The following is a 20,903-nucleotide window of genomic DNA, read 5'->3' as shown; positions in this document are numbered from 1 at the left end:
GTTTGAACAGATTTTCTCTAGCATCCATAATACTGGGGTCTTAGTACGATATGTATAGATGGGGTCCAAAGGAGCCGGTGCACTTTAAATTTCTTCAACTGGGTGTGCTGGCTCCTCCACTCTATTCCCCCTCCTACAGCCAGTTTAGAAAAATGTGCCCTCAGGAGAGGATGCACACTCTGGAGCTCCAGAGTTTTTTTTCTTCAGTTTATTTTAAACTTTGTTATTTTTGGTATACTGTTTGGGCAACAGTACACCTGCACCATGGGAGTTTTTGGGGGGCTTACCGGTCTTTCTCTATCGTCCTAAGTGGATGCTGGGGTTCCTGAAAGGACCATGGGGAATAGCGGCTCCGCAGGAGACAGGGCACAAAAGTAAAGCTTTTACAGGTGGGGTGGTGTGTACTGGCTCCTCCCCCTATGACCCTCCTCCAGACTCCAGTTAGATTTTTGTGCCCGGCCGAGAAGGGTGCAATTCTAGGTGGCTCTCATAAAGAGCTGCTTAGAGAGTTTAGCTTAGGTTTTTTATTTTACAGTGATTCCTGCTGGCAACAGGATCACTGCAACGAGGGACAGAGGGGAGAAGAAGTGAACTCACCTGCGTGCAGGATGGATTGGCTTCTTGGCTACTGGACATGAAGCTCCAGAGGGACGATCACAGGTACAGCCTGGATGGTCACCGGAGCCACGCCGCCGGCCCCCTCACAGATGCTGAAGCAAGAAGAGGTCCAGAATCGGCGGCTGAAGACTCCTGCAGTCTTCTTAAGGTAGCGCACAGCACTGCAGCTGTGCGCCATTTTCCTCTCAGCACACTTCACACGGCAGTCACTGAGGGTGCAGGGCGCTGGGGGGGGGCGCCCTGGGAGGCAAATGAAAACCTTTAAAAAGGCTAAAAATACCTCACATATAGCCCCAGAGGCTATATGGAGATATTTACCCCTGCCTAAATGTACTAAATAGCGGGAGACGAGCCCGCCGAAAAAGGGGCGGGGCCTATCTCCTCAGCACACGGCGCCATTTTCTGTCACAGCTCCGCTGGTCAGGAAGGCTCCCAGGTCTCTCCCCTGCACTGCACTACAGAAACAGGGTATAACAGAGAGGGGGGGCAAAATAAATGGCAATATATTAATATAAAAGCAGCTATAAGGGAGCACTTAATCATAAGGCTATCCCTGTCATATATAGCGCTTTTTTGGTGTGTGCTGGCAGACTCTCCCTCTGTCTCCCCAAAGGGCTAGTGGGTCCTGTCTTCGTATAGAGCATTCCCTGTGTGTCTGCTGTGTGTCGGTACGTGTGTGTCGACATGTATGAGGACGTTATTGGTGTGGAGGCGGAGCAATTGCCAAATATGAGGATGTCACCTCCTAGGGGGTCGACACCAGAATGGATGCCTTTATTTGTGGAATTACGGGATAGCGTCAACTCGCTTAAGCAGTCGTTTGCCGACATGAGGCGGCCGGACACTCAATTAGTGCCTGTCCAGGCGCCTCAAACACCGTCAGGGGCTGTAAAACGCCCCTTGCCTCAGTCGGTCGACACAGACCCAGACACAGGCACTGATTCGGGTGGTGAAGGTGACGAATCAACCGTATTTTCCAGTAGGGCCACACGTTATATGATTTTGGCAATAAAGGAGATGTTACATTTAGCTGATACTACAGGTACCACTAAACAGGGTATTATGTGGGGTGTGAAAAAACTACCAGTAGTTTTTACCGAATCAGAAGAATTAAATGACGTGTGTGATGAAGCGTGGGGTGCCCCGATAAAAAACTGCTAATTTCAAAGAAGTTATTGGCTTTATACCCTTTCCCGCCAGAGGTTAGGGAGCGCTGGGAAACACCTCCTAGGGTGGACAAAGCGCTAACACGCTTATCAAAACAAGTGGCGTTACCCTCTCCTGAGACGGCCGCACTTAAAGATCCATCAGATAGGAGGATGGAAAATATCCAAAAAGGTATATACACACATGCAGGTGTTATACTACGACCAGCTATTGCGACTGCCTGGATGTGCAGTGCTGGGGTAGTTTGGTCAGAGTCCCTGATCGAAAATATTGATACCCTGGACAGGGACAATATTTTACTGTCGTTAGAACAAATAAAGGATGCATTTCTTTATATGCGTGATGCACAGAGAGATATCTGCACACTGGCATCACGGGTAAGTGCTATGTCCATTTCGGCCAGAAGAGCTTTATGGACACGACAGTGGACAGGCGATGCGTAGAGGAGTTATTTGGGGTCGGTCTATCGGATTTGGTGGCCACGGCTACGGCCGGGAAATCCACCTTTCTACCTCAAGTCACTCCCCAAACAGAAAAAGGCACCGACCTTTCAACCGCAGCCCTTTCGTTCCTTTAAAAATAAGAGAGCAAAGGGCTATTCATATCTGCCACGAGGCAGAGGACGAGGGAAGAGACAGCAACAGGCAGCTCCTTCCCAGGAACAGAAGCCCTCCCCGGCTTCTACAAAAGCCTCAGCATGACGCTGGGGCTTCGCAAGCGGACTCGGGGGCGGTAGGCGGTCGTCTCAAGAATTACAGCGCGCAGTGGGCTCACTCGCAGGTAAATCCCTGGATCCTGCAGATAATATCTCAGGGGTACAGGTTGAAATTAGAGACAGAGCCACCTCGCCGTTTCCTGAAGTCTGCTTTACCAACGTCCCCCTCAGAAAGGGAGACGGTTTTGGAAGCCATTCACAAGCTGTATTCTCAGCAGGTGATAGTCAAGGTACCTCTTCTACAACAAGGGAAGGGGTATTATTCCACTCTATTTGTGGTACCGAAGCCGGATGGCTCGGTAAGGCCTATTCTAAATCTGAAGTCCTTGAACCTGTACATAAAGAAGTTCAAGTTCAAGATGGAGTCACTCAGAGCAGTGATAGCGAACCTGGAAGAAGGGGACTTTATGGTATCCTTGGACATCAAGGATGCGTATCTCCACGTTCCAATTACCCCTCACACCAGGGGTACCTCAGGTTCGTTGTACAAAACTGTCACTATCAGTTTCAGACGCTGCCGTTTGGTTTGTCCACGGCACCTCGGGTCTTTACAAAGGTAATGGCCGAGATAATATTTCTTCTTCGAAGAAAAGGCGTATTTATTATCCCATACTTGGACGATCTCCTAATAAGGGCAAGGTCCAGAGAACAGCTAGAGATGGGTTTAGCACTATCTCAAGAGGTGCTAAAGCAGCACGGATGGATTCTGAATATTCCAAAATCCCAATTAATGCCGACAACTCGTCTGCTGTTCCTGGGGATGATTCTGGACACAGTTCAGAAAAAGGTTTTTCTTCCCGAAGAAAAAGCCAAGGAGTTATCTGACCTGGTCAGGAACCTCCTAAAACCAGGAAAGGTGTCTGTACATCAATGCACAAGAGTCCTGGGAAAAAATGGTAGCTTCTTACGAAGCAATCCCTTTCGGCAGATTCCATGCAAAGGGATCTGTTGGACAAATGGTCAGGGTCGCATCTTCAGATGCACCTGCGGATAACCCTGTCGCCGAGAACAAGGGTATCCCTTCTGTGGTGGTTGCAGGAGGCTCATCTATTGGAGGGCCGCAGATTCGGCATGCAGGATTGGATCCTGGTGACCACGGATGCCAGCCTGAGAGGCTGGGGAGCAGTCACACAGGGAAGAAATTTCCAGGGAGTGTGGTCGAGCCTGAAAAAGTCTCTTCACATAAGCATTCTGGAACTAAGAGCAATCTACAATGCTCTAAGCCAGGCGGAACCTCTGCTTCAAGGAAGACCGGTGTTGATCCAGTCGGACAACATCACGGCAGTCGCCCATGTAAACAGACAGGGCGGCACAAGAAGCAGGAGGGCAATGGCAGAAGCTGCCAGGATCCTTCGCTGGGCGGAGAATCACGTGATAGCACTGTCAGCAGTATTCATCCCGGGCGTGGACAACTGGGAAGCAGACTTCCTCAGCAGACACGACCTTCACCTGGGAGAGTGGGGACTTCATCCAGAAGTTTTCCACATGCTATTAAACCGTTGGGTAAAACCAATGGTGGACATGATGGCGTCTCGCCTCAACAAAACACTGGACAGGTATTGCGCCAGGTCAAGAGATCCGCAGGCAATAGCTGTGGACGCGCTGGTAACACCTTGGGTGTACCAGTCGGTATATGTGTTTCCTCCTCTGCCTCTCATACCAAAGGTATTGAGGATTATACGGCAAATAGGAGTAAGACTAGTGGCTCCGGATTGGCCAAGAAGGACTTGGTACCCGGAACTTCAAGAGATGGTCACGGACGATCCGTGGCCTCTACTTCTGAGAAGGGACCTGCTTCAGCAGGGTCCTTGTCTTTTTCAAGACTTACCGCGGCTGCGTTTGACGGCATGGCGTTTGAATGCCAGATCCTAAAAGGAAAAGGCATTCCAGAAGAAGTCATTCCTACCTTGATAAAGGCAAGGAAGGAAGTCACCGCGAAGCATTATCGCCGTATTTGGCGAAAATATGTTGCGTGGTGCGAGCAGCGGAGTGCTCCGATGGAGGAATTTCAACTGGGTCGTTTTCCTACATTTCCTGCAATCAGGATTGTCTATGGGTCTCAAATTGGGATCTATTAAGGTTCAAATTTCGGCCCTATCAATATTCTTCCAAAAAGAATTGGCCTCAGTCCCTGAGGTCCAGATTTTTATCAAAGGAGTACTGCATATACAGCCTCCTGTGGTGCCTAAGGTGGCACCGTGGGATCTAAATGTAGTTTTAGATTTCCTCAAATCCAATTGGTTTGAACCACTAAAGAATGTGGATTTGAAATATCTCACATGGAAAGTGACTATGTTACTGGCCCTGGCTTCGGCCGGGAGAGTTTCTGAACTGGCGGCTTTGTCTTATAAAAGCCCTTATTTAATTTTCCATTTGACATAGGGCAGAGCTGCGGACGCGTCCGCATTTTCTCCCTAAGGTGGTATCAGCGTTTCGCCTGAACCAGCCTATTGTAGTGCCTGCGGCTACAGACGACTTGAAGGACTCCAAGTTGTTGGACGTTGTCAGAGCCTTAAAAATATACATTTAAAGGACGGCTGGAGTCAGAAAATCTGACTCGCTGTTTATACTGTATGCACCCAACAAGTTGGGTGCACCTGCTTCTAAGCAGTCGATTGCTCGTTGGATTTGTAACAAAATTCAACTTGTACATTCTGTGGCAGGCCTGCCACAGCCTAAATCTGTTAAGGCCCATTCCGCAAGGAAGGTGGGCTCATCTTGGGCGGCTGCCCGAGGGGTCTCGGCATTACAACTCTGCCGAGCAGCTACGTGGTCAGGGGAGAACACGTTTGTAAATTTTTACAAATTTGATACCCTGGCAAAGGAGGACCTGGAGTTCTCTCATTCGGTGCTGCAGAGTCATCCGCACTCTCCCGCCCGTTTGGGAGCTTTGGTATAATCCCCATGGTCCTTTCAGGAACCCCAGCATCCACTTAGGACGATAGAGAAAATAAGAATTTACTTACCGATAATTCTATTTCTCGGAGTCCGTAGTGGATGCTGGGCGCCCATCCCAAGTGCGGATTATCTGCAATACTTGTACATAGTTATTGTTAACTAATTCGGGTTATTGTTTAGGAAGCCATCTTTCAGAGGCTCCTCTGTTATCATACTGTTAACTGGGTTTAGATCACAAGTTGTACGGTGTGATTGGTGTGGCTGGTATGAGTCTTACCCGGGATTCAAAATCCTCCCTTATTGTGTACGCTCGTCCGGGCACAGTACCTAACTGGAGTCTGGAGGAGGGTCATAGGGGGAGGAGCCAGTACACACCACCTGACCTGTAAAAGCTTTACTTTTGTGCCCTGTCTCCTGCGGAGCCGCTATTCCCCATGGTCCTTTCAGGAACCCCAGCATCCACTACGGACTCCGAGAAATAGAATTATCGGTAAGTAAATTCTTATTTTTAAGGCATCAGAGCTGCTACCGCGCTGCAGGACCACCGTCCTGAGAGGTTGTTGGTGCCTGAGGGCATTGCGCCTTATTGAACGCAATCTCAGCACGTTGCACACCCCTAACATAGCCTGAAGGTGAGAAGAGTGGTGAGCACAAATCGACGGCCCCGCTAGGGGAATTCCCTGGTTATTAGTGCAACGCAACGCAGGGGTGGCATACGGAACCCTCCCTGGGGGGATCCGCTATAGTCCCCCTGTGTATACTGGCAGCGGTAGTGAAAACTAGCATTTTAGTGAGGTCTTAAAAATCACAAGTTTGTCAGAAAACTTGCAATGCCATTATTGGCGGTTATGTGCACATCCAGGTGATACTTCCCTAGAATTGAATTCCCCCTATAGGATCTTTCCATGGACAAGATTCAATTGTTTGAGCTGCTGGCAGCCAGTAGATGGCGCCCAACAGAGCTCTTCTATTGTTGCCCTGTTCGCGCGCAAACAGCTGCCTGTGCCTGCATTTCAGCTCGCACCCCTTTGGGATTGCAATGACCCCCGGGATTGCAATCTGAAATGGGCGAAAAGTTACCAGTTTGGGCACCAAATGGGACTTTTTGCATCGCTCTCATTACTTTAGTCGGGTTTAGCCGCTTTGCGTAGCTAAACCTGACCTCTCTCGGTGCGTCACTTTAGAAGGGAGATCGGGTGCGATAAAATAATTGAATCTCACCCCATTTGTATGTTTGCACCAACTATCTCTTCTCCTTTTCTATTGTTAAATGTTACTTTCCCTTTAAATTAAATTCCATGTAATTGCTGTAGGTTCGAATTAAATTGCAAACTTTATTTATTGACAGGTCTACAGTAAGCAGCAGGATTACTGGAACTTTGTGAAGGGAAGTCAGAGACTGTTTTTGGGATCTTCCCCACAGGTGGACCAGGTAACTTTGACAGACAGACTTTTTAACAGAAATACACGTATATACGAATATTAGTATTTTGGACCTGTCATTTGTTGGGTCACTAGCTATCATGCCTGGTGGCGTTGCAAGAGTTTATTGCTTTCTCCCTCTCCACCGTTTGTCTCTCATCTCTGTTCTCCCATGCCCTGTGTGTCTCTCTCATTCCCCCCCCCCCATTTTTCACTCCACTATTTTGTTTCCCTCCCTCTCCTTCCCTCCCTCCCTCCCTCATCTCTACTCCCTTCCCCTTGCCTCATCTCTGTCCCCAGCTGTCCATCCCCCTCTCATAGCTTTCAGTGCTCCGTCCTTAAGCCGTCAGTGCTGGGCCTCTCTACATGACATCCCCGGCAAACCCTGAAGGTGGACTCTAGCACACAAGTGCAAGGCAGATATATATTTATAAAATAAGGAAAGAACTGCATGTAGTGAACATAATTAGTGGGTTCCAATGTAATAAATGCTTTGTTTATTGCCAATGATAGACCCAGTCATTATAGCATATGTAAAGAGTGTGTGTTTAATTTCCGTCTCTGACCTTACACACCTAACCCATGTCTGTGCTGCTCTGTCCAGTTTTTGCTTTTCTATGAGAACAGCCAGCGGAACGGTGATGGTAGCAGTGAGGACAGAGGAAAGCTTTGGTTACAGCAGAGTTTGCAATTTCACTGTCTCTCGGCTCAGCTGAAGGTGCTACTGGGTAACAGGCAATACACCAAGACGTTCTATGCAGGTAATAATGTTATACAACACAATACATTGTTTCTGTTTAGCTGGTTATGGCACATGCTGGGCTTCTTTCCATTAGCAACCGCACCTAAACTGTTCAACTTTGCACATAGTTGTATTTACAGTGTGTTCTTCTCTTCTTGCTTGTCATATAAAAACCTGTTAATACTGCTTTGTGCACGTAGATCTCTGCTATAATTTCTCTATCGTCCTAGTGGATGCTGGGGTTCCTGAAAGGACCATGGGGAATAGCGGCTCCGCAGGAGACAGGGCACAAAAAGTAAAGCTTTAGGATCAGGTGGTGTGCACTGGCTCCTCCCCCTATGACCCTCCTCCAAGCCCCAGTTAGATTTTTGTGCCCGGCCGAGAAGGGTGCAATCTAGGTGGCTCTCCTAAAGAGCTGCTTAGAAAAGTTTAGCTTAGGTTTTTTATTTTACAGTGAGTCCTGCTGGCAACAGGATCACTGCAACGAGGGACTTAGGGGAGAAGAAGTGAACTCACCTGCGTGCAGGATGGATTGGCTTCTTGGCTACTGGACATCAGCTCCAGAGGGACGATCACAGGTACAGCCTGGATGGTCACCGGAGCCTCGCCGCCGGCCCCCTTGCAGATGCTGAAACGAGAAGAGGTCCAGAATCGGCGGCAGAAGACTCCTCAGTCTTCTTAAGGTAGCGCACAGCACTGCAGCTGTGCGCCATTTTCCTCTCAGCACACTTCACACGCTGTCACTGAGGGTGCAGGGCGCTGGGAGGGGGGCGCCCTGGGAGGCAAATGAAAACCTTTTTTGGCTAAAAATACCTCACATATAGCCTCCGGGGGCTATATGGAGATATTTAACCCCTGCCAGAATCCGTTAAGAGCGGGAGACGAGGCCGCCGAAAAAGGGGCGGGGCCTATCTCCTCAGCACACAGCGCCATTTTCCCTCACAGGCTGGAGGGAAGGCTCCCAGGCTCTCCCCTGCACTGCACTACAGAAACAGGGTTAAAACAGAGAGGGGGGGCACTAATTTGGCGTTAGAAATATATAAAAAGATGCTATAAGGGAAAACACTTATATAAGGTTGTCCCTATATAATTATAGCGTTTTTGGTGTGTGCTGGCAAACTCTCCCTCTGTCTCTCCAAAGGGCTAGTAGGTCCTGTCCTCTATCAGAGCATTCCCTGTGTGTGTGCTGTGTGTCGGTACGTGTGTGTCGACATGTATGAGGACGATGTTGGTGAGGAGGCGGAGCAATTGCCTGTAATGGTGATGTCACTCTCTAGGGAGTCGACACCGGAATGGATGGCTTATTTAGGGAATTACGTGATAATGTCAACACGCGCCAAGGTCGGTTGACGACATGAGACGGCCGACAAACAATTAGTACCGGTCCAGACGTCTCAAAAACACCGTCGGGGGTTTTAAAACGCCCGTTTACTTTAGTCGGTCGACACAGACACAGACAGGGACACTGAATCCAGTGTCGACGGTGAATAAACAAACGTATTCCTTATTAGGGCCACACGTTAAGGGCAATGAAGGAGGTGTTACATATTTCTGATACTACAAGTACCACAAAAGAGGGTATTATGTGGGATGTGAAAAAACTACCGTAGTTTTTCCTGAATCAGATAAATTAAATGAAGTGTGTGATGATGCGTGGGTTCCCCCCGATAGAAAATATGGGCGGTATACCCTTTCCCGCCAGAAGTTAGGGCGCGTTGGGAAACACCCCTTAGGGTGGATAAGGCGCTCACACGCTTATCAGAACAAGTGGCGGTACCGTCTATAGATAGGGCCGTCCTCAAGGAGCCAGCTGACAGGAGGCTGGAAAAATATCATAAAAAGTATATACACACATACTGGTGTTATACTGCGACCAGCGATCGCCTCAGCCTGGATGTGCAGAGCTGGGGTGGCTTAGTCGGATTCCCTGACTAAAAATATTGATACCCTTGACAGGGACAGTATTTTATTGACTATAGAGCATTTAAAGGATGTATTTCTATATATGCGAGATGCACAGAGGGATATTTGCACTCTGGCATCAAGAGTAAGTGCGATGTCCATATCTGCCAGAAGATGTTTATGGACACGACAGTGGTCAGGTGATGCAGATTCCAAACGGCACAAAGGTGTATTGCCGTATAAAGGAAGAGGAGTTATTTGGGGTCGGTCCATCGGACCTGGTGGCCAGGGCAACTGCTGGAAAATCCACCGTTTTTACCCTAAGTCACATCTCTGCAGAAAAAGACACCGTCTTTTCAGCTTCAGTCCTTTCGTCCCTATAAGAGTCATATCTGCCCAGGGATAGAGGAAAGGGAAGAAGACTGCAGCAGGCAGCCCATTCCCAGGAACAGAAGCGTTCCACCGCTTCTGACAAGCTCTCAGCATGACGCTGAGACCGTACAGGACCCCTGGATCCTACAAGTAGTATCCCAGGGGTACAGTTTGGAATGTCGAGACGTTTCCCCTGCGCAGGCTCCTGAAGTCTGCTTTACCAAGGTCTCCCTCCGACAAGGAGGCAGTATGGGAAAAAATTCACGAGCTGTATTCCCAGCAGGTGATAATTAAATTACCCCTCCTACAAGAAAAGGGGTATTATTCCACACTATATTGGGGTACTGAAGCCAGAAGGCTAGGTGAGACCTATTCTAAATCTAAAAAAATTTGAACACTTACAAAGGTTCAAATCAAGATGGAGTCACTCAGAGCAGTGATAACGAACCGGGAAGAAGGGGACTATCTGGTGTCCCGAGACATCAGGGATGCTTACCTCCATGTCCCAAATTTGCCCTTATCACTAAGGGTACCTCAGGTTCGTGGTACAGAACTGTCACTATCAGTTTCTGACGCTGCCGTTTGGATTGTCTACGGCACCCCGGGTCTTTACCAAGGTAATGGCCGAAATGATGGTTCTTCTTCGAAGAAAAGGCGTCTTAATTATCCCTTACTTGGACGATCTCCTGATAAGGGCAAAGTCCAGGAAACAGTTGGAGGTCGGAGTAGCACTATCTCGGATACTGTTACAACAGCAGGGGTGGATTCTAAATATTCCAAAATCGCAGCTGATCCCGACAACAAGTCTCCTGTGCTTAGGGATGATTCTGGACACAGTCCAGAAAAAGGTGTTTCTCCCGGAAGAGAAAGCCAGGGAGTTATCCGAGCTAGTCAGGAACCTCCTAAAATCAGTGCATCATTGCACAAGGGCCATGGTAAAAAAATGGTGACTTCCTTCGAAGCAATTCCAGTCGGCAGATTTCATGCAAGAACTTTTCAGTGGGATTTGCTGGACAAATGGTCCGGATCGCATCTTCAGATGCATCAGCGGATAACCCTATATCCAAGGACAAGGGTGTCTCTCCTGTGGTGGTTACAGAGTGCTCATCTTCTAGAGGGCCGCAGATTCGGCATTCAGTTTTGGATGTTGGTGACCACGGAGGCCAGCCCGAGAGGCTGGGGAGCAGTCACACAAGGAAAAAATTTCCAGGGAGTGTGATCAAGTCTGGAGATTTTTCTCCACATAAATATAGCTAAGGGTAAATTTATAATGCTCTAAGCTTAGCAAGACCTCTGCTTCAAGGTCAGCCGGTATTGATCCAGTGGGATAAAACATCACGGCAGTCGCCCACGTAAATAGACAGGGCGGCACAAGAAGCAGGAGGGCAGTGGCAAAAACTGCAAGGACTTTTCGCTGGGCGGAAAATCATGCGATAGCACTGTCAGCAGTGTTTCATTCCGGGAATGGAAACTGGGAAGCAGACTTCCTCAGTAGGCACGACCTCCACCCGGCCGAGTGGGAACTTCATGGGGAAGTTTTCCACATAATTGTAAACCGTTGGGAATTACCAAAGGTGGACATGATGGCGTCCCGTCTGAACAAAAAACGGGACAGGTATTGCGCCAGGTTAAGAGACCCTCAGGCAATAGCTGTGGACGTTCTGGTAACACCGTGGGTGTACCAGTCGGTGTATGTGTTCCATCCTCTGCTTTTCATACCTAAGGTACTGAGAATTATAAGACGTAGAGGAGTAAGAACTATACTCATGGCTCCGGATTGGCCAAGAAGGACTTGGTACCCGGAACTTCAAGAGATGCTCACAGAGGACTTATGGCCTCTGCCGCTAAGAAGGGACTTGTTTCAGCAAGTACCATGTCTGTTCCAAGACTTACCGCAGCTGCGTTTGACGGCATGGCGGTGGAACGCCGGATCCTAAGGGAAAAGGCATTCAGGAAGAGGTCATTCCTACCCTGGTCAAAGCCAGAAAGGAGGTGACCGCACAACATTATCACCACATGTGGCGAAAATATGTTGCGTGGTGTGAGGCCAGGAAGGCCCCACGAAGAACTGGTCGATTCCTGCATTTCTTGCAAACAGGAGTGTCTATGGGCCTCAAATTGGGGTCCATTAAGGTTCAAATTTCGGCCCTGTCGATTTTTCTTCCAGAAAGAATTGGCTTCAGTTCCTGAAGTCCAGAAGTTTGTCAAGGGAGTATTGCATATACAACCCCCTTTTGTGCCTCCAGTGGCACTGTGGGATCTCAACGTAGTTCTGGGATTCCTCAAAACACATTGGTTTAAAACCAGTCAAATCTGTGGATTTGAAGCATCTCACATGAAAAGTGAACATGCTCTTGGACCTGGCCTGGACCAGGCGAGTGTCAAATTGGTGGTTTTTTTTCTCAAAAAAAGCCCATATCTGTTTGTCCATTCGGACAGGGCAGAGCTGCGGACTCGTCCCCAGTTCTCTCCCTAAGGTGGTGTCAGTGTTTCACCTGAACCAGCTTATTGTGGTGTCTTGCGCCTACTAGGGACTTGGAGGACTCCAAGTTGCTAGATGTGGTCAGGGCCCTGAAAATATAGTTTCCAGGACGGCTGGAGTCAGGAAAACTGACTTGCTGTTATCCTGTATGCACCCAACAAACTGGGTGCTCTTGCTTTTAAGCAGACTTTTGCTAGTTGGATGTGTAATACAATTCAGCTTGCACATTCTGTGGCAGGCCTGCCACAGCCAAAATATGTAAATGCCCATTCCACAAGGAAGGTGGGCTCATCTTGGGCGGCTGCCCGAGGGGTCTCGGCTTTACAACTTTGCCGAGCGGCTATTCAGTCAGGGGCAAACACGTTTGTAAAATCCTACAAATTTGATACCCTGGCTAAGGAGGACCTGGAGTTCTCTCATTCGGTGCTGCAGAGTCATCCGCACTCTCCCGCCCGTTTGGGAGCTTTGGTATAATCCCCATGGTCCTTTCAGGAACCCCAGCATCCACTAGGACGATAGAGAAAATAAGAATTTACTTACCGATAATTCTATTTCTCGGAGTCCGTAGTGGATGCTGGGCGCCCATCCCAAGTGCGGATTATCTGCATTACTTGTACATAGTTACAAAAATCGGGTTATTATTGTTGTGAGCCATCTTTTCAGAGGCTCCGCTGTTATCATACTGTTAACTGGGTTCAGATCACAGGTTGTACAGTGTGATTGGTGTGGCTGGTATGAGTCTTACCCGGGATTCATAAATCCTTCCTTATTGTGTACGCTCGTCCGGGCACAGTACCTAACTGAGGCTTGGAGGAGGGTCATAGGGGGAGGAGCCAGTGCACACCACCTGATCCTAAAGCTTTACTTTTTGTGCCCTGTCTCCTGCGGAGCCGCTATTCCCCATGGTCCTTTCAGGAACCCCAGCATCCACTACGGACTCCGAGAAATAGAATTATCGGTAAGTAAATTCTTATTATCCATCCAGCGTTCCAGAGCTAGACTACATTTCTTTCATGGAACCCACCACTTCACCTGGTAGCAGCACATACTAGATTAATGTTAAATGGTTGTCTGTTTTGCACGTTCAGGAGAAAAACGCAGACTTCTGTACTAAATCGTAGCTGTGCTAAATTTAGCACAGCTACGATCACTGACACAGACATGCGGGGGGACGCCCAGCACAGGGCTAGTCCACCTCGCATTTCTGACCACCCCCCCGCGTAAGTACAAAGGCATCGCACAGCGGCGATGCTTTTGTACTTGAAGAGGAACTCCCGGCCAGCGCAGCTCCTGCGGCTGGCCGGTAGTTACTTGTCGCTGCCCTGGGTCGCAGTGGCTGTATGTGACATCACGCAGCCGCTGCAGCCCGCCCCCCGCACGGTATGGCCACGCCTGCGTTGGCCGGACCTCGCCCCGAAAATAGCGGCCAAACGCCGCCGTGCCGCCCCCTCCCGGCCAGCGACTGCCTCTACCTGTCAGTCAGGCAGAGGCTATTGCTAGGCAACGACAGCCTTTGGCCATCTGGCATGCGCAGTTGTGACCCGATCGCACCGCTGTGAACAACTGCAGCGTGCGATCGGGTCAGAATGACCCCCTAAATACATTGATTTCTGTGGGAACACACAAAATGTATCTTGCCCATTATCTTCCATCTCAACAGAGGTAGACATGCAGAAATGTCACACGTTGTTATAGGGAACTGATTGAGCAAGCTACAGCAGCCATTCAATCATCTGACTTCAACAGCGTTACGTAGCACCTTGTACAACGCCTTGATTTTGATTGGGAGATTCATGGGCAGTATGGATGTTTGTTTGCTTCATTTGTTATTCGGATTGGGCACACTGGATGTCCATCTTAAACAAGTGGGGTAAACAAGTGTTTGTGCATTACCTACAATGATTACTGATGGGGCAAATATAAAGAGCTTTAACCTTTTGTTTATGTGTGATTGGTATGTAATTCCAGCCAAAACATTGTTACATTTTTCAAAATTGCGTGTTGACTTTGAAGTTGGCGTGTAATGTTTTGATTGCTAAAGTGCTTTTCAAGACAGTAAACCAATATTTGTCATTGTACTTAGCAGCGCGTGACATAAGTATGTGTCTGCAACAAAACAACACCGATTTCTTCCAGGAAAAATGTGACATTGAGAATTGCCCATAGCGGCATTCTTGAGGTGCTCTGCATGTCACTGTGTCTGTGCTTCTCCTAGATTTTGCCTTCCTGTTGAGTGACACACACGTTACAGCCATGTTCCAGTGCCTGGAAGCTGTGGAACAGAATAACCCCAGATTACTGGCCCAGATAGACACCTCTGTGGTGAGCATTTGTAATAGTCTGTCCTTTTTTAAATGTAGATATTTGTAATGCAATTGTTTTGTTTTTATTGCTGTTAACAATCCTTTTATTTCCAATTTTCCCAGCTTGCTGGCAAAAGAGAGTTAACTGTTTCAGGAAAAAGTTTGAGCCTTACAGCTCTGCCTGTTACTCCCATCATTCCGTACCCAGGGAATCCGGAGCAGTCCCTCTACAGCTCCTATAGCAGCCTGCAAACTCCAGCCAGTATCCCCGGCAATGGTAAGATTTCTCAGGGTGGGGCACTTATCACTAGGACTAGAGTGAGTAGCTCTGTCATAAGGAATTTAGCAGCAAATATATCTTGTTTCATAGACTCTGGAAGTGACACTAAATAGCTTTGTTGGAAGCTGTTAGACTTAATCACAGTGCAAGCAGTGACCTCTTTCCTTTATATCTGTAAAGGGTTTGCATTACCTGTTTAACAGATTGAAATGATGAAGAGGGCTCCAAGGCATGAGAATGTATACTTAGAAGTTATAAACTACTTTAATATATTTCTTCTGATTATGTGATATTCCTTCCTGTAGATTTCCAACCTGTATAAAGGGTGTGTATCTCTGCCTGTGCATGAGTCCATCCCTCCTGACCAAAACTTGTCTCCCTGCAAGCCCTTTTCTCCTGTAAGTGAGATGAGCATCAGCACTATGACCAGCAACAGCGAGGAAACCGCCAGCCCAGAGGACGTGCCAAGTGAGGCAGATGATGGGCCTGAATACCTGGCTATTGGAAACATGAGCCGCAGAGCATCCACCCAGAGCAGTAATAGCACAAATCTCTTCTCTAGCTCCCAAAAGTCTGACACATCTGTTCAGGCAACTCTGATTATTCCCAGCCTCACTCTGCTCTCCGTCCCTCGCCGCTCCAGTTTCTCAGAAGGTCAAATGAGTAATGGACCAAGCCACATCAAGAAGAGCCACATGCGCTCACATTCCGACACCCGTGTCGCCATTGGAAAAAATAAAGGTAAGCATAATTACGTATTCATTTTTAAGAGAAACATAACTATTTTATGACATATAAGAGACCTGTTGCCAAACTTTCATGTTTTTTATTCTTGGTTATTATTCATATCCTTTATATGGCACCACCTAAGTGTCTGTTGCACCGTACAGCAAAATAATTTCACTGAAGACTTCAATAACCAGTACAAAAAGAACTGTATAAGAGGATAGCCTAAACAGTAACATAAGAAAACTTTGTGAGTAGCAATAAAACAATGTCACTCAATGGCCCAGTGACATGGAGTAGGCAGACAGAAATGATCATTGACAACGACCATGAATGGGAGTGCACTGGTAACATGGATAAGAGAACAAGATGGAGGAGGGACATGCTTCTGAGAGCTTACAGGGGGTATCGTATGGCCAGTGATAGTTTACAGCATGGCAAAAAAATCACAATTTTAGCCCAATGTTATCATCTGGCTATCCTATTGTAGCCCATTCTTGCCGTGTGGTAAACTACCCACTATCGGCCGGGATAAATTCCCAGACCTATGTGTTATTGCTGCAAAATTGGGTCTCCTGGGGCTAATCCCAGTAAGTCCGCCATTGGGGGATCAGCACTCTGCATCGTGGCTATTACTATAGCCCCAGGCAAATATATTAGCAGCGGTAAATTACTGCTGCTAATAGGATATCCCCTTAAGGAAAAAGGAGTATAACTGGGAGGAAAGAGCTAAAGAGGTGAGGCGTGCTGATGGGTGTTGAAGAACAGGGTTGCTTTAAGGGAGCGTTTGAAGCAGTGCGTGCTGGTAAAGTGTCTGATAGGTCACGGGAATTCCAGATGAGGGGAACCGTGCTGGAGAAGTCTTGGATGCGGAAGTGAGAGGAGGTAATGGGTTCAGAGGCAAAGTGACTTACCCAATAGGAGTGGCAAGAGCCAAGGAGGGTGTTTATGGCGATGAGGGCAATGATACAGAAAGGATAGATGCTATGACTTTTTTTTTTTTTTTGAAGGTTAGGGGAGCTTAAGCTGTATCTGTAGGCAGTGTTTTTCAAATACAATCCTTGGGACACACTAACCGTGCATGTTTTCCATATTTCTTTACTGAAGCACGAATGTATTCATTACTGACTGACAGATTGAAAAAAAAATTCACGGGTGGATCTACATTTTTCACTTGTGAGAAGAATGGGAAAACATGCACTGTTAGGGTTCTAGTGGAGGAATAGGAGTGGTTAGTGGTGGAGTCAGCCATGCTGGAGGCAGGAGAGACGAGGAGGATTAGAATGGAAACGTGACCCTAGTGTCCTGAGTGATTTATTATGAATGTGTATAAAACTGGGCCCTCTTTGTCTTATCTCTTTCTATTTATTGTTATCCGTAATGTATTTTCTTGCTGTAATTCTTTGATTGCTAGCACTAGGAGTTGACCGGAATATCACTATTATAATGGAGCATCCCGTGGCAGGTCCGACATGTTATCATTTAATATCAGAAGTACTGGTGATATTGGTGAAATACATTGTTAATTTTGAGATGCATACTATAATGCCATTGTATGGAAAGCTTTACATTTTGGCAAGCAGCAAAAAAAACAAAACAAAACCAATTTTTTTTTCTTCCTGAATTCTAATTTAAATAAGCAATCAAAGTAATATAGTTCAGCTCAGCCGATTAATATTATTTTGAGCTTAATTTATAACTTTACATGGTTTAATTCAATCATCCACAATTGTTAATACTGCTTCTGTACATTGTGAAAGGAATGGTTTGAGGGTCATCTTGCCTCCCCATAGTGGGTGTATACGTTGTGGCAGACGAGGACAAGCATGTAGTTAGTAGCTGCTTATTGTTGCTGCCAGCGGCTAATAACGTCATAACAAACTGACCGTTATCTGAAACACAATGGTTTTTATATGAAGCCCCCCCATATCATTGATATTTTATTGTGGTAAAGCAATGTTGGTAGATACCATATCAGACCAGTGCTTCTCTTTATCATTAGACCAATCTCTGTATGTTGCATGTGTTATTTATAATAGTTGATATTATTATTTCCTTCTCTGTGGGTTTATTCTGTGTCCTGTACATTTTTAAGTGGAATGCGTATTTTCTTTGTTAGTCATCATATGTGTAATTTGATTACATTTTTTTTCCTTGATCTGTTTATAAAGATTTATTTTATTTGGTTTTACAGAGTAGTTTTGTTTGCATGTACAGTATGTGTGTAACGTTATTGTAGCATCTAAATGGAGAAAATAATGGTTACTGTGTTTAACTCTTCCTTTCTCTTTCCATAGAATCCAATTACAATCTCTCTAGAAGTAATGCAACGGTTAATGGAAAAACAAATACTACTGGCTCACTCTACATAGATTATGGTATGTTGTGTGTAGGATACTACTACAGGTAGAGAGAACAGGGGGCAGGGGATTTTCTCTTACGTCCTAGTGGATACTGGGGAATACTAGATTACCATGGGTATAGATCGGTTCCACTGGAGCCTGGCACTTTAAGAAACTAAGTGTGTGCTGGCTCCTCCCCTCTATGCCCCTCCTAGCAGACTCTCTCCTGTCTGTCTTACGCTGTGTCTGCTGTAATTTTTAGCTCTCTACCTGGGATGCCGTTTATTTGCCGGCAGTCAGGATACCAACGCCGGAATCCCGACTGCTGACACTACCGACAGCCGGAATCCCGGCGCACAGGGGCTATTCCCACTCGTGGCTGTCCACGACACCCATAGAGTGGGAATAGAACCTCTGGCGAGTGCAGCGAGCCACCAAGCCTGCAAGGGTACGCTTTGCGCTCGCCCCGCTGCCGGAATACTGATGGCCGGGATGCCGTTGTCTGTATACTGACGGCCGGCATCCCGACCATAAATCATATTGAACCCCTCCACCTTTACAGCCTGCACTCTTTTTTTAGCTCTTTAACCTTACATCCGGTACTTATCCTTGCCAAAACACTTCTCCTTAGTACATATTACACTAGGGGGGTAATTCATAGTTGATCGCAGCAGCAAATTTATTAGCAGTTGGCCAAAACCATGAGCACTGCATGTGTGGCAGATATAACATGTGCAGAGAGAGTTAGATTTGGGTGGGTTATATTGTTTCTGTGCAGGGTAAATACTGGCTGCTTTATTTTTACACTGCAATTTAGATTTCAGTTTGAACACACCCCACCCAAATCTAACTCTGCACATGTTATATCTGCCCCACTGTAGTGCACATGGTTTTGCCCAACTGCTAACAAATTTGCTGCTGCGATCAACTCTGAATTACCCCCTATAAGCGAACTAAGAAGTAAAATTGGGGAAAACGTAGCACAGCACGGGAATCGCACTATATGGCACAAAAAGGATAGGTGTATGAGGATACTTCTGTAGCTCTACACACTTACATACCGCACTCTCCTTTCTTGCACTCTGCCCTTGCAGCCTGCACTCTCCTTTGTTGCGCTATACCCTTACAGACTACGTTCTCTACCCTTACATCCTGCGCTGTCCTTTTCAAGCTCTATACCCTTACATCCTGCTCTCTACCCTTACAGCCTGCACTCTCCTTTCTAGTTCTCTCACCTTACAGCCTGCTGTCTCTACCCATACAGCCATCATTTCCTTTCTAGCTCTATATCCTTACGGCCTACTCTCTACCATTACTCTTCTTTCTATCTCTCTACCATTGCAGCCATCACGCTCCTTTCTAGCTTTAAATCCTAAATCCTTACAGCATGGTTTGTCTACCCTTACAGCCTGCACCCTAATTTCTAGCTCCCTCATCTTATATCCTGTCATAGGACTGTTTATGTGCAGGCTAGCTAGCCATTTCTTCAAAGAAATCATTAATCATTTGGTGTGTGTGTGTGTGTGTGTGTGTGTGTGTGTTGCTTCTGTGCACTAACATGCGTCATGTTGCTGTCTGCTTCAGTAGCCAATTCCGCTTGCTCTCCAGTTAGATTTTCTCTCTACCACTGCAGCCTACTCTCTTCAGTTGTACGGCAGTTGTTTTAATAACTATAGCCTTTAAGACCTATGATTAACAGTGATTGTTGGTACATGTTATATTGATATACATTGATTTTGTATCTTCTTTTTGTCTTTTAAAATACAGACATCTAGACCTTTATGATTCAAATATCACCCTATTGAAATCTTTATAAATATGATCTATTATGGCAATCAATTCCTAAATATGTCTGGTGGACTTCATTCCTAATGTATCAACTGTACATTTAGTGTGTGTGTGTGTGTGTGTGTATGTATATATATATATATATGTGTGTGTGTGTATGTATGTATATATATATATATATATATATATATATATATATATATATATATATATATATATATATATATATATATAATTACACATACCACTTATTATATGGGTCATAGTTATACTTACCATATACTGTGGATTACAGAATACCTCTAATTAAAGAAAGTGCCAATGATCTCTCAGCTAGTTACATGGGGACTCTATCGTATGCCCATATTGCATTGTCAATTTACTCTACTCTATTTGTTTTAACCACAAACCACAGACTTCCTGCAGGACTAATCTCGTCCAATAAATTAGCTGTCCGAATCTGTAAATAGTGGGATTATTTTTCAAATCTATAAATAGTTTTAGCTGAAGATCTAGTATTTTTCTGCAGTTACTATTTGCAGTCTTGATCTGGCTTCACCTCTAAATTCTCTGGTACAAATGTCTGTGGTTACTGACCTCTTCTTGCACCTGAAATGTTAAAACTTATTCTGGTGCACCTCTCAGCTGATAATGTGACTGAGAAATAAGCTCTACATTGATGATATTCTGGTAGACTGTTTTGATAGTAACAATTATTTTGTCTAGTGTGGACAAGTTCTGTAATACATCCTCTATCTTTTGCAGACAGCGCTCAATACTTGAATGCAACTGATGGGATTTTTCGAAGGCCTTCAGAAGGGCAGTCATTAATCAGCTACCTTTCTGAGCAAGATTTTGGCAGCTGTGCTGACTTAGAGAAGGTATGGCGGAAACCTAATGTGTGGTGATTAGTGTTCCCATGGGTACCCCTGTGGGCTCCTTGTGACCATGTTTAGCATTGGTAACTCTTCTTTATCTCCAAATAAAGCATTTATATGGAGTTTTTAAATACAGAACATACAAAAGGAAAACATCACTGGAATAGTTGGGTGTAGATGTAATGTGAGGAGTCTGACTATTAAGACTAAAGAACTTCACAATTAGGCTCTCCCCTGCCCCCTATATACAGGTTGTACAACAGCTTGG

The 20,903-nt window shown here is 46.3% G+C and overlaps 1 protein-coding gene across 1 annotated transcript in view; it reads left to right on the top strand.

The window, feature by feature from the left end:
* Positions 1-20,903, top strand: part of RUBCN (rubicon autophagy regulator) — a 100,914-nt gene that overhangs the window by 5,521 nt on the left and 74,490 nt on the right. Inside the window, exons 4-11 of the mRNA XM_063916533.1 lie at positions 6,747-6,830; positions 7,425-7,581; positions 14,534-14,640; positions 14,745-14,966; positions 15,252-15,642; positions 17,042-17,092; positions 17,925-18,005; positions 20,523-20,638. Of these exons, the coding sequence (XP_063772603.1) occupies positions 6,747-6,830; positions 7,425-7,581; positions 14,534-14,640; positions 14,745-14,966; positions 15,252-15,642; positions 17,042-17,092; positions 17,925-18,005; positions 20,523-20,638 (1,209 nt within the window). The remainder of the gene's footprint in view (positions 1-6,746; positions 6,831-7,424; positions 7,582-14,533; positions 14,641-14,744; positions 14,967-15,251; positions 15,643-17,041; positions 17,093-17,924; positions 18,006-20,522; positions 20,639-20,903) is intronic.

This window comes from Pseudophryne corroboree, chromosome 4 (assembly GCF_028390025.1).
Source record: "Pseudophryne corroboree isolate aPseCor3 chromosome 4, aPseCor3.hap2, whole genome shotgun sequence".
NCBI lineage: Eukaryota > Metazoa > Chordata > Amphibia > Anura > Myobatrachidae > Pseudophryne > Pseudophryne corroboree.
Note: the sequence above shows the minus strand (reverse complement) of the source record. Positions and strands in the feature narration are given on the sequence as shown.